Genomic DNA, 16697 nt, shown 5'->3' with positions numbered 1-16697 from the left:
CGTTCTGCATTAGGCATTTTGTAAACTAAAAAAATTAACAAAAAAAGTAAAATTCATACCTTGAAAGAAAGATACAAAGTTCATCCACGTAACTAACAATCCGTGGTCCTCCAAAAATCTCTTAGCCACACTTTGATGAGAAAGGATATTAATAAAATCACTGACAAGAGGCCAATAAGTGTTATTCTTCAGTAATGCTTCTCCACAGTTCACTACCACATGTAAACTATTTTCTTCATCTAAAACAGACACACACAGTCCAGTAATAAATAAGTTAAAAAAAAAAAAAAACTTTACCAATGATACACATTATATACATTAGAATCAGGGATCTCTAAATTCAAACTCCAGGCAGACATATGGTGTGTTACTTAGACTCTGAATCAATTTCCCCACCTACAGAATGGGGAAAAGACACGTATCTTAAGGGAATTAAATGAAGGATTAACACAACACTAAGCACATCATTATAATAATTATTACCACATGTCTAACATATTATATGATATTGAACTAGCTATATGTTCATAAAACCTTATTATTTTCTTGATTTTAACAACATAATGCAGTATCTTCAGTTCCAATCAATAAAATATTTTTATCCCTAGATTAATCTCATTACATCTTATCAACAAATCTGTATGATATAAGCGATACATAATTGCTTTCTTCTACTCAAAGAATATGTAAATATAACTTTTTAGCAAATACAGTATTCCAAAAATGAAAGATACACATATAAATAAACTTCTTAAGCCTTTAAAAAAAATCCTCAAAGTTTAATTATTGTGGGTAGGGAAAGATTAGATATGTACAAATCTTTACTATTAGAAGTTAGAGCGTATATGCATTAGCTCTCTTAACCTATTCCAAATTAACTAATTCACTGGACAAATGAGCCCCCCATTCCTACTGTAAAACATACTAATACCCATAATATACAGAATGCTCGAAGCTAGTAACCTATTCCCTAGTACATAAGCCAAGATATATACTTATCCAGAGTCTGTTTTTGTTTCTGTGCACACTAACTGTTCTTTTTATTATAAAATTTAAAGTACATAAACTGATGAAATATGAATAAATGAAGACAGGTATTACAAAAACTGGATCACAAACTTTTGAAAGACAATAAAAGTGCTTAAGAAAATGTTAAAAAATCTTAGAGAAAAATCATAAAAACCTAGAATTTTACAGTCAGATTGCTTCATAAAGATTTTTATGTTCTAAATCTAAAGAAACTGAAACTGGAAATCACAGATGATGCTTTGCAGAAGTGATGAGGGAGAACTCCAGTCAAGGAAACCATAACTTAAAAATGCTTTGCCCAAAATTAACAGATTAGAGAATGAACAAGCATCTCTGTATTTTAAGTTAAAATGTACTGTTTAATACATGTATCATTTTTTTTATGATTCCTCACTTTAACCAACTTTTTCAACTAACCATCTACTTGCTAAACTCATCAATGGGGGCGCCTGGGTGGCTCAGTTGGTTAAGCGTCTGCCTTCTGCTCAGGCCCTGATCTCAGGGTCTTGCTCTAGGATTGAGCCCCCGCTCAGCGAGGAGTCTGCTTCTCCCTCTCCCTCTGCCCCTCCCCCCACTTGTGCACATGCACTCACGCGCGCGCGTGCTCTCTCTCTCTCTTGAGCGCACGAGCTCACTCTCAAATAAGCAAAATCTTTTTTAAAAATTTAAAAAAATAAACTCATCAGTGAAGAGGCTTCTACTGCACTTCTTATTTTCCATACATTAAATTTAGGTTTCAGTCCATGAAATTACTTTACCCAACTCTTAAATTTAATAATATATAAGAACAGGACCCACAAAGTTAAGTATGCTCTCTTTTAGTGCCTCTCAATAGGATGAGAGAGGGTGTAACTGAATGAAGAAGTGGGACTTTTACAAACCACCCACACCTGAGATGAGAAAACCCTCTCTGACTGACAACTACTGCCACCATGAGTTGGTGAGCAGTTGATATTAATGGGATAGTGCTCAGTGATCCTGGAATTTAAAATTTTTTAAACAGTGAAAATCACTGTTGTATTCAATTGAAACCAGAATATGAATAAGCAGAATACAATTAATCAAAATGACTATTTTCCTGGCTCTGCTTTAAATACTACTGTTCTTATGAAAAACACCTTGGAACCTTTGGTGAAATAAAGTGACTAGGATTTCTATTTTTCCCCAACTGAGATTCACTCATCAACAAATATTTATTGAGCACTTACTGAGGGCCAGGTATTCTATTAAGTTCTGAGAATAAAGTGGTAAATAAATCAAAACTTACACAGTCTATCCACTGAGATTAATATAAGAAGACAGTGTGATACAGCTATCATAGGCAAAGTACAAGAAGTCATAAGAACAAATACAGCTAGTCTACAATTGAGGAAAAGACTCTCCTGAGGAAGTGATGTCTAAACTAAGATCTACGGAATGAAGGAGGAATTAGGATCAGCCAAATAAACTAGGGATGTGAGAAGAAACTGTGTTCTAGGTAGAGGAAGCAATATTAAAAAAGAATGGAATCGTTGGGACAAAGAATGCAGAGGATGGGTGGCACAAATGAAACCAGAAGGCCTTAAAAATCAGCTTCAGGAGTTTGGAGTTCATGTGAAGAGGATGGCAAGTCACTGGGGGGCAGGGCTGAGAGACAGGGACATGATCAGATACGCAGCGTGGACAGTGACTAAAGGAGGGTGGTGATGGCTAGTGGTATGACGCCTAGAGACGGCAATGGCTTGAACTATGGTGGTGGCGTGAAGATGTAAAGATGAAGAGAAACAGCTATTTTAAGATGTTCAGAAGGTTTAAATGACAGACTTGGTGATGTTCATTGCATCTACAAGGAGCACGAAGAAGTAAAAAATGACTCCTAGGTTGTTAAGTTGGGCAACTGTATAGGTGGTTGGAGGATGGTACCCAAACACACACTTGTGTACTCACATACGCATACATACACACACACACACACACAATAATAGAAAAGAAGCAGGCTTGATAGAGAGAGAAGAAGGAATTTTTGGTGTGGACATTGTGTGTTTGAGGTACTTGTAGACATCCAAAGAATATAGCTCAGTAAACAGTGTGATATGCAGGACAGATAAATCTGGGATTATTACCATCTACAGATATTCTTATGGTTATGCAACATACAGTTTTTGGGGTTTTGTGGGGTTTTTTTGGCTTTTTTGTGAGAGAGAGATAAAGAGTGAGTGCGGGAGAGAGGGGCAGAGGGAGAGAGAGAGGAAATCTTAAGCAGGTTCCATGCCCAGTGCAGAGCCCGACGTGGGGCTCGATCCCACAACCCTGAGATCATGACCTGAGCCAAAATCAAGAGTCAGATGCTTAACCGACTGAGCCACCCAGGCACCCCTGCAACATATGGTTTTAAGTTTCCATTTTTATATAGACTGTTTCATATGACAAATTGTAAAATTTCAGGGATATGAGTAGTTATGAGTTGTTTGGAATCACAAAGTAATATGGTGCAGAAGCAAATATAACAAAGTAAAAGTGTAAGGTAGGGATCGCTTACTACTAGTGGCTTTTTCCTTTTAATCTTTAGCTATTGCTGTGGCCATGTGAATTCTCATTGTATCAGCTTCTGTATTTACTAATAGTATAGACAAAATCTTCAAATACTGTTAATGAAAATTTCTGCAAAAGCTAGACAGATTTATTAAAAAATAAAAACAAAGTATTTGTTTATTACAACAGAGATCCTGTTGTAATATCTGTAGCTAGTTATAGGTAGTTCAATATATTTAAAGCCCATTCTAATACTCTTGATGTAAAAACAGGAAAGTTTATGGTGCTTTTAGAAAACCAATAAATATGTATCATGAAACATTATGCTACTTTTAAAAGAGGAATAAAACACCATGGGAGCTAAAGATCATTTTAGACCTTAGCTTAGAAATAATTAATTTACTGCTGGAAAAAATACATTTATATTTAAAGATCTTAGTTAGCAATGCTACTAACAGCTTTTTAGCTTCCGGAAAATTCAATTTGTGTAAGAATCTCCAGAACAGACTAACTGCATTAGAAGGGAAGTATATACAGAAAGCAAAATAAGACTTTGCAGTATGATTTCAGAAAATATGGGAAAAGTGAGAAGAGCAAAGACACTGGGACAAAGTGACAAAAAACACCAACATCAGCAGAACAAGCAGAAAAGAGTTTTGGGTCACAGAAAGAACAGACAATCAGCAGTGTGAAATGCTACTGAAAATCAGGAAAGATAAGGTCCAAAGAGTGGCCACAGGTTTCCCCATCCTGTGTGTCATTAAAAGGGTGATCATATAATTTATTGTATAAAATGGGAGTTTTGAGAGTAAAGGAGATTGTATAAATAACTATGTCAGAACAATAGGATTACTTGGAGCCATTCTGGGAAAAGCAGAACATGTGACCACTAGAGTCACAAACAATGTCAGAGAGAGCAACAGAATGATGGCAGTGCACACTAGACTGAGGTCAGTTACTAAGTGACTAAAAAGCAAGGAAACAAATATAAACTCTTTCAGGAAATCTAGCTACAGAAAAAATATGAGATTTCAACACATCTCAAACATTCTTCCTTGAAGATCAAGTGCAAGCTATATATAACTAAGAAGCACAGCTAAACCATTTAGTCAAGAAAATAGACTCCAGATTCTTTCCAAAAGAGCAGATACTTCTAAATTTTAAAAGTTTTCTAGGGGCGCCTGGGTGGCTCAATCACTGAGCGTCTGCCTTCGGCTCAGGTCATGATCCCAGTGTCTTGGGATCGAGCCCTGCAACGGGCTTCCTGCTCAGCTGGGAGTCCACTTCTCCCTCTCCCACTCCCCCTGCTTGTGTTCCCTCTCTCACTGTCTCTCTCTCTCTGTCAAAATAAATAAGTAAAATCTTTGAGAAAAAAAAAAAGTTTTCTAGTTTAGGGGCACCTGGGTGGTACAGTCAGTTAAGCATCTAACTCTTGATTTCAGCTCAGGTCATGATCTCAGGGTCATGAGACAGAGCCTGGCACTGGGCTCCACACTCAGCATGGAGTCCGCTTAAGACTCTCTCTCTCTCTCTCTTCCTCTCCCTCCATCCCGCCCCACCTCTCTCTCTCTCTCAAATAAATCTTTAAAAATTTAAAACAATTTTTAAAAATTAAAGTTTTCTAGTTTATAAATTAAAAATACTCTTTTTGTGAAAAGTCCTTCTCTAAATATATAATTCTATATATAAGAATATCATTGATACAACTGAATGATGATAGATACTATTTCAAAAAAGGACAAGCAATACATGTAATATATGTAGCTGAATCTTCGGGAAAAAAGGGTCATCTTACATGAAGACAGAAGAGCTATAATGCAAAGCAGCTTTTAAATTTTCCTTTAAAAAAGTGAGGAGATATATTGCTTAATGTAAATAATGTATTATGCTCCCACTATACCTACAATAGGAAGACAGAGTCTCATAGTGAGCAGACACCCAGCCTTACTATTTACAGCTATAAAACCATACATCATTGACTTCAACTCCCTAAGCCACAGTTCCCTCACCTATAAAATGGAAAAAACAGTATCGGGCGCCTGGGTGGCTCAGTTGGTTAAGCGACTGCCTTCGGCTCAGGTCATGATCCTGGAGTCCCTGGATCGAGTCCCGCATCGGGCTCCCTGCTCAGCAAGGAGCCTGCTTCTCCCTCTGACCCTCTCCCCTCTCATGTGCTCTCTCTCTCTCATTCTCTCTGTCTCAAATAAATAAATAAAAATCTTTAAAAAAAAGAAAAAACAGTATCTACTTCACAGATGGTTAAATAACATAATACAAAGTATTGAGAAAAGAGCATAGCACATAGTGAGTGCTCAAAAGAGGGTAGCTATCATATTTGCTAGCTATTATTAGCATATATAAGGCGTTGCATCCTGCACTGAGCATACACCAATTTTCAGGTTATGGTATCACATGAGAATAGATCACATGAGAACAGAGAGAAAACAGTAGTTGATATGCAAAAGGAGGTAAAAGGGGAACAAAGCAAGTCTCAACTACAAGATCTCTCCTCCAAAGACAATGGAAAAGTCCTAAGATTTAATCTCACGTATTGTTTGTTATTAAAGTTTAGCTCCACATGCCAACAAGTGAAGATACAATACAATCGATGTTGCCCTGCTTTGTCATGGGTAAGGGCAGATTCTGACATCAGGAGATAAGAAGACCTTGGCTCTGTCATTTACTAGCTGTATTACCAATGGTAAATGCCTTAACTTCTCTAAGCCTCAACTTATTCATCTTTAAAGTGAGAATAATAAGGATAATAATAACACCAATCTCAGAGAACTGTCAGAAGCTTAACTGAGACAACATACGAATGGTATTAATACAGTGCCTCATACATAGCAAATACTCAAATAATACAAATTATTACAGAGAGGTAAAGTTAAGATGAAAGACCACAGTGAAATGAGAATGGGAGGAGGTCCTAGAAGTATTATGGTAGTTTGAGGAGTGATTATCAATCATATAGTAGGCACCAAAGAAAAAACTAAAGACCTCACTAAGGGAAAACAAAAAAAGGCAAGATTTATTTCAACTTTTAAATTCTAAAACTATAGGCATATAACAATGTCTAAGGCAGATAAAAACAAATTTATAATAAAAAATAGGAACATGTCTAATAAAGAAATGGTTAAATTATGGTAAATCCATATAATACCTGCAATCATTTAAAAACATGTTTTCAACATGTACAATATAGTAACATATTTTTAAAGTTGTAGTATATTTTTAAAGTATTATTTGAATCTGTAAATATACTCTTACCACACAAAAAGACAGAAAATATCCAAAAATGTTAACAATAGTTATTTGTGAATAACAAAGCTAAAGGTAATTTTAAAGTTTGTCTTAAAAAATAATAAAGTTTGTCTTTAAATTTTGATGAAAATTTTCAAAAAATTCTTTAACAAAGATGTATTATTTTATAATATTTTTAAAGTTATCTTAAGCATTTTAAAAGGAGGTTTTTAAGACTAGTTACACAAAGTATACCAATAATAAAACTAGTGAAATAATTCTGAGTTTACCTTGTAGCTCACTTTTAATAAGGCAACTTTCCATCATGTATAATAGCACAGTGACCATAATATCCAGCAGCTGACATTCTTCTGTTACCTGTCTGGCTAGCTCTTCATTGCTGAACAACTGAACACTAATATGCACAATTCTGTTAGACATTGTGTCTGACTCATGACTTTTCTTCAGTGTTTTCATAATGAAAGCATAATGCTGAACAAAAGTTTTTGTAAAAGCAACCTGTAAATTTTTTTAAATAGGAAGAAAAAAACATATTAGTTTAACTTTGAGTTTTATAACACATTTTCCAATACCTAGTACCAACATTTTAAAGCTATTATTAGCTTATGATGACATCCACAGTAATTTTAAAAGTAATTTCAATTATGATGGTAGTCACATTCTTTTGTTTGGAACATTAGCAAAATACTTGGGTGGTTACAAAAATTTTAGTAGGCACTTTAAATTATTAAAGTTTTAGAACAATTATAAATACCATGATTTAAAAATACAAATACACTTTGCTTACAAATATATCAATTAACTAATGTCAAAGTAGGTATCTTTGTTCTGTGCTATCTACTTTAACAACAAAATCTAAAGTCTCAACTAAAAACCATACCAGAGGATTTAATATAACTAAAATCAAGAAAGTCAATGTGATTACTCCAAAAGAAATGTCTTCTATTTGACTGGAAAGCTGACCACTATCTGACTAAATAAATACTCTTTCTATGTAACATATACATTTCTTCTTGTTTTCTTAAACGGGTATAAAGACACAAAACAATGGCATTATTCATTAAAGTGTAACTCTTAAAGAGCTTTGTTACCTAAACCATAAGAAGAACTACAGCCAAAAAAAAAGGAAGAAGAACGACAGCAAAATTTATTTTCTTTTCATACACTAGGCTGTGTGACTTTGCCATAACCACATGGTGGTCATAGGTGAGGGTCCAGACCCTCTGGGACTAGAGCCTTCACCTACCTACATGTGTATATAGATCAAAACTGTTCTGTCTTTAATGGTTATGGCCAGCACCCTATGATTTTCTCAAACCTAACCCCACAATCCATTTTTTTTTTAAGTAATCTCTACACCTAACATGGGTCTTGAACTCATGACCCCGAGATCCAGAGTAGCATGCTCTACCAACTGAGCCAGCCAGATGCCCCTCTAGCCCCACAATCCAAATTCAGTTGCCCCCTTAAACATTCTCATAGCACCTTGTACCTCTCCTTTGGAGAACCTACCACAATTTAATTGACTACATATTTACTTGTGTAATTATGTTTTTGTTTGTCCCCCAGCATTCTCTTTGGACCAAGTTTCATGCAGACAGACTACCCTTAAGAATACTGCTATGATCCTGTGCTTTTTGTGCAAACCCTGTTTTGACAGCAAAAGAAGCTAATGCTTTTTATTAGTGTTATCTCAGTCCTCAAAGCTACAATAAAATAAGCCACAGCTTAAAAACAAACCAAAAAATTTTCATAATGAAATGGCAAAGAAAGGGGAGCAAAGTTCAGAAAGGAAGGGAAAAAACATTGATACCTTATACTCTTGATCTGGAAGCATGTTGAGTAAGAAAGTTACCATCTTCTGAGGGAATTCATACTTTATAGTCCAAAACAATAGTTCTTCTAGAAAACTTTTATGTTTCAAAACATCCATTATAGATTGATCTACATAAAAAAAAGAAAACTTATCACCTAATGATTTAAGTTGCTCATCTCATTTAAACCTTACTATAATTAATAAGCCATTAACCTCAAACACTTGAGTGTATCTACAAATTAAGGATACCCTTTCAATAATTCAATAATAATACTGACATCATCAATCCAGGTTTCTACAATCTCCATGGTATATAAATAATAAAATACTTAATCCTTATATTTTAAAAGGAAGCAGGTACTAAAAAAATAAGTAATTACTTGCCCTTAACATAAGCCATTTATCTAAAATGTCTACTAAGATTCAGATTATCTTACAAGAACAATATTCATTAGTACTTAATACTAATATTAATAGTAATAATAATTTTAAGCTAAAAACAAAATATTAAAGCCATAAATCCCAAAGTTACTGAATCTTTTAATTTTTAGTTTTTAGAGAAAAGGGGGGAAATTGTTATAGTATTCAATAATTTATTTCTTTAAAATTGTTCTTCAAAAATGAAATACTAATTTTGCTGCAGGAAGTAATTACTAATGAACTGCTTACACTAGTATATACAGAAGCATTTACTTTTTATCTGGTAAGAATATACCAGGAAAATTATAAAGAATGTTATACATGCTTACTTGCACTGGACTCAAGATGCCCTTCTTCATGCATAGGGGAAACCGAAAATGGATGCCCCTTTTAAATAGAAGTATTCAAAAAGGGATAAAATTACTAAATGGCCAATTTCTAAGCTATCTTTAAGGGCTACTTTGTCTCCTACTAATCTCTGCATCCTTAGTCAAGAGAAAGGTCTCAACAGGTATATAATGAACTGAGTATTTTTAATACTTCAGCTATTTCTTTCTCTCACCTTCTCTAGTATCTTTCCTAAAAAAGAACTACAAAATTCTGACAACTGGTCTTTGTTGGAGCAAATGATCTTGGGCTTGGGCTACTGCTCTGGATCATCAGGTCTGTATAAGGACATTTAAGAGGATACAGCAAGTGTTAGCTGTGAATGGATTGGTTCAGTGATGATGCTTACACAAGGACTAGAGTTAGATGAGGGATTTTAAAAAATAATATCACATACACCAAAATACTCATATATAGCCCTAACTACATTACAGTTGGAGTTGTCTTGCAGAGTAACCTTGAAGCATTTTTTCAACTAACACTACCTCAGTCTCACAGTTCTATTATTGAGTAATGTGGTCACACCACATCTCCTCAGGTCATGGGTCTAAAAATGTAACAAATGTAACAATAGCCACCTGGGTGGCTCAGTCGGTTAAGCATCCCACTCTTGATTTCAACTCAGGTCATGATGTCAGGGTCCTGAGATTTAGCCCTACATTGGGCTCTGCCCTCAGCACAGAGTCTGTTAATCCTTCTCCCTCTGCTCCTTCCCCTGCTCACACTCCCGCACTCTCTCTCTCTAGAAATAAATAAAATCTTTTTTAAAAAATGTAACAATAAGCAGGCCATCAATAAGCATGCCATCTCTCTCTTGATCCTTCTATAAGACATTCTGATTTTAACAGGCTTGAATCAGTACTTATTAGACATAACTTTAACCCAATTTTTCTGTTAATAATTAATAACCCATTATTTTCAGAATAATAATTTCATTATTCTGGAGACATTACAATTTTAACTACAGAGAAGCAAAAGTTATGTCCCAATTCCCTAACTCCCTTTCAGTGTGCCTTTAGTATAAGCTAAAGTAACAGCAATAAAAATATAAATACAATTATACTATACATCTCCTTAGAAACTACTTATTCTTTATTTTCTAAATCTCAGAATTTTCGGGGTGCCTGGGTGGCTCAGGCATTAAGCGTCTGCCTTAGGCTCAGGTCATGATCCCAGGGTCCTGGGATCGAGCCCCACATTGGGCACCCTGCTCAGTGGGAAGCCTGCTTCTCCCTCTCCCACTCCCCCTGCTTGTGTTCCCTCTCTCACTGTCTCTCTCTCTCTCTGTCAAATAAATAAAACTTTTAAAAATAAATAAATAAATCTCAGAATTTTCTACTTGCAAAACAGAAATCTCTTCCTCCTGAACTAGATCATTCCCATGATATGACAATGATTTTAAAAATAGAAATAAACCAGTCTTGCAAAAAATTAGGTAAAATATATTCAAAGGCACACACTGACAGATTCAAAGCCAAAAAGTAATAAAATTAGGGCCCAAGTGAATCAGGTGACAAAATTATATTCTAATTTTGAATATAACCCAGAGCATACTGCTGATGTCAATTTAATTCTTGCAATTTATTTAGCACTAATATGATTGAAAATTTTAGACTACCAAAAAAAAAATAAAATTCTTACAGAAAAGGGTTTCTAAAAATATTTACAAAGCTAAAAAAACTTGTAGTATTAATCTTAGAATTCAGTTATGACTCTGCAAGTCTGCATTTGCCAAATGAAAGCCTGAAGCTACCATAATTATTATGTCATATATTGAAAAAGATACATTCACTTTTTTTTTAAATAAATAAAACAATCCAAATGAACCAGAAAAGCTATGGCTTCTACTAAAATGAAAATAACTGCAATTATGTACGATTCCATTTTTTCATCTTCAGACAAAAAAGCAAAGAAAAAAACCCCACAATATCTTCACTGTTATCGTTCTTAAAATAGGTGATGTCAGTTTCCCCAAGATATTTAAAACATGTGTGATGTGCTTTGTGTGTTGTGTTATGTTATGGAAATGTGGTTAGAAATGCTTCCATTAGTTATGTACAACTACATATTTACCTTTAAAATCTGGATTAAATTGTCATGATTTTTACAATACCTAAACTACGTTAAGCCAAACTGTAAAAAGAGATTTCTGAGCAATTGGTATGTGGTACAAATACATGAGTAACGTAAAGATGTTCATTAGACAGCAGAGTCCAGGCTCCGTAACTCAGGAGCTCAATAATCATGTTAGCTGAAGCCCTCTAGGCCTCACTTTCTTCATCCTTAAAATTTAGGTTTTAAGAATAGACAGTGAATGTAGCACAGTGCCTCAACCTCTTGCCTATCATTATCTATTTTACTTTCAGCTCACTTTCAAACCATTGAACCAAATTCTTACAAAAACTAAACCAATCCCTGGACTTTCAATATCTCAAAAGCAACTATCACTTTGTGAAAACAGGGGTTCTACTAATTCAAAAAGCCTTTTCTGCCATGCACATACTTAAAGCAAAAATGATAACCAATCAAGTCTTAAATCTCTGTACCACTTCTCACCAGTGGAGGAAGGAAGAGAAGATAATCAATCCAATCTCAAATATGAAAAAAATCAGGTATAAAATAAGCTTCAACTTTAAGTCTCCATAAAAAGTATCTTCAACCAAAGTTTGACCAGACTGAAGGAAAACAATGACCTCTTACACCATAACAGGTATTTTTTTTTCGAGGCATCCCTAAAGCTGAAACTCAAGTATGTACCTAACAGTCCACTTCAACTCAGATGTGTATCAAGGACTCAGGTAAATACATAGACAACTCTGATAAGTCAAAGGCCAGGTCGCCATATGGGTTTCTAATTTCCTTCAGGCACCACAGGTTCTCTGCTAGGCAAGGAAGAAGGGGAACATGTGTGCACGTGTGCATCCTGGACCACAGAGCAAATTTCATGCCCTTTGCTAGTGTAGCGCCAAGGGCAGGCCACCCCAAGATGGGCTCCTTTGGCATGAAGATTAGGAGGTTCCTCAAAAAATTAAACACAGAAATACCATGTGATCCAATAATTCCACTACTGGGTATTTACCCAAAGAAAACCAAAACACTAATTCAAAAAGATATATGCACCCCTATGTTTACTGCAGCATTATTTAGGCCAAGATATGGAAGTGTCCATCAATAGACAAATGGATAAGGAAAATGTGGTATATGTACAGAATGGAACATGAGGCAGCCATAAAAAAGGATGAAGTTGTCATGAGACAACATGATGGACCTAGAGGATATTATGCTAAGTGAAATAAGTCAGACTGAGAAAGACAAATACTATGATTCCACTCATAAGTGAAATCTAATATATATATATATATATAATATACATATATATACAAACACACACATACACATATACATACACAAACAAAAAGCAGAATCAGACCTATCAATACACAGGACAAACTGATGGTTGCCAGAAGAGAACAGGTGGGCAGATGAGCAAAATGGGTGAAGGAGAGAGGGAGATACCGGCCTCCGGTTATGGAATGAGTTAGTCGCAGGAATAAAAAGCAGACCATAAGGAATACAGTCAATGATACTGTAATAGTGATGTAACAGGACAGATGGTAGCCACACTTGTGGTGAACACAGCATAATGTACAAACTTGTCAAATCACTAAGTTGTGTACTTGAAACTAATGTAACACTGTGTGTCAACTATACTTAAACAAAAGCAATCAAAATCCATCAGATTTAGGAAAAGCTCTTTACCTTCCCCCTCAAAAACCTAAAAAGAATTTAGATAGAGGACCTGCTTCAGGAAGAGAGCTATCACCATAGATAACTACTTTATGATATAAACTAAGTATGGTAGACAGGGCGGAACCTAGCAAGACCCGTGTCCTATTATTTCTAAGGGGCCCAACAAACATGTATTTATCAAATATTACTCTTCTTCATCTTCCTATGAATTGCATGTCTTCCCTTTGAAGTCCCAGACCCTTACCCATTTCTCCCTAGTTCAGAATTACCTATATACTTTATTTTGCCTGTTTTTGGAATTTCCATGTCTGTGTGATTTCCCATATGTACAATATTAAATTTTATTTTCTCCTGTTAATCTGGCTAATGTCATCTTAGTCTGGCTAGAAGATCTTGAGGGGTCCCCAACACTAGGAGCCCCAAGTTAAATGCAGTAGCATAAGTAACTCAGAACAGACTTAAAAATGAGCCTCAACTGAAACTACCTGTTTGCTCCACCTTTCCAAGCAGTTGTAAATATACCACAAGATATACTCAGCACAGAAATAATAATCTTTTTTTCATCAAAATAATAATTTAACCTCTGGAGACTCTCTAACAGACCATACTAACCCAGAATATAGACCATGTTAAGATTTGGAAATCCACGGTGGAAATCCACGGCAAAATCCAGAGCGCAGGCTGTCAACTAGTAACAAGTACTCCAGAAAAGCTTTTAGTAAGGGTCAAGAAAACAGTAATTAACAGCTTAGGCTCTGGGGTTTGAATTAAGGATCTACTTCTCATTAGCTGTGATCTCTAACATGCCTCCATTTCTTCATTCATAAAACAGTAATAATAATTAATAATAATAATAATTACTGTTTTGTATGGTGACTTTAAGAATTAAATGAAACAACATATGTGAAGTGCCTGGCACTATGTCTATCATATACAAAAAGATCAATAAATATTACTCATTATTATCACTAATCTATTCCCTCAGTACACAAATACCTACTTCTTCCTTTGAGCAAACATGTATTGAGCCCTTACTGAACCCTTAATTAAGTGCCATTCATTTTTATTCTCTCCCTCCTCCCACCTCTCTTTCTCACCATCTCTCCCATACTTACGCTTTTTCACTCTAGAAACTGCATAACCCAGATTATAAAAAGATGTAAATCGAACTAAAACTTTACATCAAAAACACTGGATCCAAATCAAAGAATCAATGAAAAGATTTACTTTTTTATGGCTCAAATATAATAATGCACATCTTATGAAAAAACAATAAACAAAATTCCAATAGTAAGGGTTTCATTTGCTTTTGAGGTCCCCCACAATCACTCCCTAACAATACTTTCTCCATCATTAGACAAATCTAAGAACATAATTCTCCCTTCAAAATGGCTAGCCCATCAAGTATTCTTAATGATTAAACATTTTTAGCTTTTTTTAAAGTTTTTATTTAAATTCCAGTTAATTAACATACAGTGTCACATTAGTTTCAGGTGTACAATAGAGTGATTCAACACTTCCATGCACCACCTGGTGCTCATCACAAGTGCACTCCTTAATCCCCCATCACCTGTTTAACTGCTCCCCCTCCACCCACCTCCCCTCTGGTAACTATCAGTCTGTGTCTATAGTTAGAATCTGTTTCTTGGTTTTCATTTTTAGCTTTTTATACAAGGGAAAAAATTAAATATAAATACCTTTGGTGCTACTGCTTAGTTTGACCCTCTTTCTCTTGCCCAGTCCTTGACTCCCATCCTGATCCTCCTGGAGGAAAACAAAATTAGCATCACATACAGTCCTATTCATGGATTTTTTTTTACATAAATATAAGTATGCTTATAAATTATGTTAAATATGTAACATAGGCATGCTTACATAGTATTAATCAACACATTTCACTTTTATGTATATACTGTAATAAAATGTATTTTTAATTTTAAAATTAGCATTGTAATTAAAATATATAATGAAAATCCTTAGTATTAAAATATAAGAACTCTTAAATTTAATCTGTGCTTTTAATGGAAGACTTGAAAAACCCAGAAATGCCAAAATAAAAAATTTCCTATTAAGAAAAATTTCCTAACCTTATAAATATAACATCAAATGCACAAAGAACATAAAGGGAAGGAGGGAAGCAGATTAGCACAGGAAGAAAAGAGAGCAAGGGAAGAGGGCTAAAACAATGAATAGAGAAAAGGCTTTGAAGGATCTAAGAGAAAAAATGAGTTCAAGAAATCAAATTCTGAAAAATAAGCATAGCACATTAAAAGCTGGAGTTGACAGTTTAAAAAGTAGTAACAAATTTTAAGATACTTAGGGAAAAAATCCAAGAAGAAAATACAGGCATTTCTGCTTATATGTAGATATATTCATTCCTGAAAAAAAAACTCACATTAAAAATAACAAAGCTTATGGGGAAAAAAGGAATGAGGGGCAGACCACTCACAACCTATTCAAGTTTGTAACCAGAGGTAACAAAAGCAATAATCGGTACCTGGGGATATCATTTGGATGCCCAGACAAACATCTTGGAGTGGTTTGAGGCTGTCTCAGGGGATGTTAACACAGCATCACAACAACAGAATGGGAACCTAGCCAGCTACGAGAGCACAGAGGGGAAAAGAGCAGAGGAAGCAGCAGTCTGCCCCTCTTGCAACCAATGGGAAGCTAGAGGTGTGCCTCTTGGGGAGGCAGCCCTGGATGCAAGTGCTCCTTTGCATCCAGGGCTAATTTCTCATTTTCTTTAAATGTTGCTGAAAAGGTTCCTCTGCCTTCACAGCAGAATTCAGGTTTTTTTCCCCTCCAGCTAAAGGATAGGATTCTACCCCTATTATCCTAGCTCTCCTGAACTAGGAAAGACTACATAGGAATCCCAAACCTCCATGTTAAACCGACATCTTTTTCCTATTTTCCAAACACATATGAGCCAATGATCTTACAAAGACATGTGTGGTAGTATTTTGTATACAATCTGTTGTACTAACAAAGGTGTTATGCTGGTGGTGGCAGTTAGAACTATAGTACATATTCCCAGATACTTTCTCAATTACAGCCCATCAAATCTCCAAAGCAGAAAAGTAGCCTTGGCTTCATGCTGCTGTTTTATCTGCTGGTATGGCTTCCTTGGCCTACACACCAGAGCCTTAACTTCAGGTTTCTGGCAAACCTAGCATCCATCCTCAGGGCTGGGGGTTTCCAAAGATAACATTTGGCTCAGTCAATGGGCATTTACTCAGCACTTCCATATGCCCTCCCCATGAAATCCCCCCTTCGCCAGTCCTCTCTGACCATCTACCACCTGGCAGCAGTACTGACGGCCAAACTACACTCCCCTCCTCCTCTTCCACCACCCTCACTTTCTCTTGGAGTAACTTGGCAAAATGAAATTTGGAGCCTTAAAAGACAAAAAACAGACACAAAAATATAAAATCATGACACAGGGCCCAGGGAGTTCTAAAGTGTGAGATCCAGCTATCAGCCATTTGTGAAACTGTTCTCCCAATCTGGAAAAAAAACA

At 35.5% G+C, this 16697-nt stretch overlaps 1 protein-coding gene across 6 annotated transcripts in view; it reads right to left on the bottom strand.

Annotated features, from left to right (window-relative positions):
• UBR3 (ubiquitin protein ligase E3 component n-recognin 3) overlaps positions 1 to 16697 on the bottom strand; it is a 230411-nt gene that overhangs the window by 166509 nt on the left and 47205 nt on the right. For all 6 annotated transcript variants that reach the window (XM_078070968.1, XM_078070970.1, XM_078070971.1 and 3 more), the window contains exons 6-9: positions 14875 to 14941; positions 8618 to 8748; positions 7074 to 7302; positions 60 to 239 (exon numbers count right to left, since the gene is read on the bottom strand). In XM_078070968.1, the coding sequence (XP_077927094.1) occupies positions 60 to 239; positions 7074 to 7302; positions 8618 to 8748; positions 14875 to 14941 (607 nt within the window). The remainder of the gene's footprint in view (positions 1 to 59; positions 240 to 7073; positions 7303 to 8617; positions 8749 to 14874; positions 14942 to 16697) is intronic.

This window comes from Halichoerus grypus, chromosome 4 (assembly GCF_964656455.1).
Source record: "Halichoerus grypus chromosome 4, mHalGry1.hap1.1, whole genome shotgun sequence".
NCBI lineage: Eukaryota > Metazoa > Chordata > Mammalia > Carnivora > Phocidae > Halichoerus > Halichoerus grypus.
This window is presented reverse-complemented; position numbering and strand designations above follow the sequence as displayed.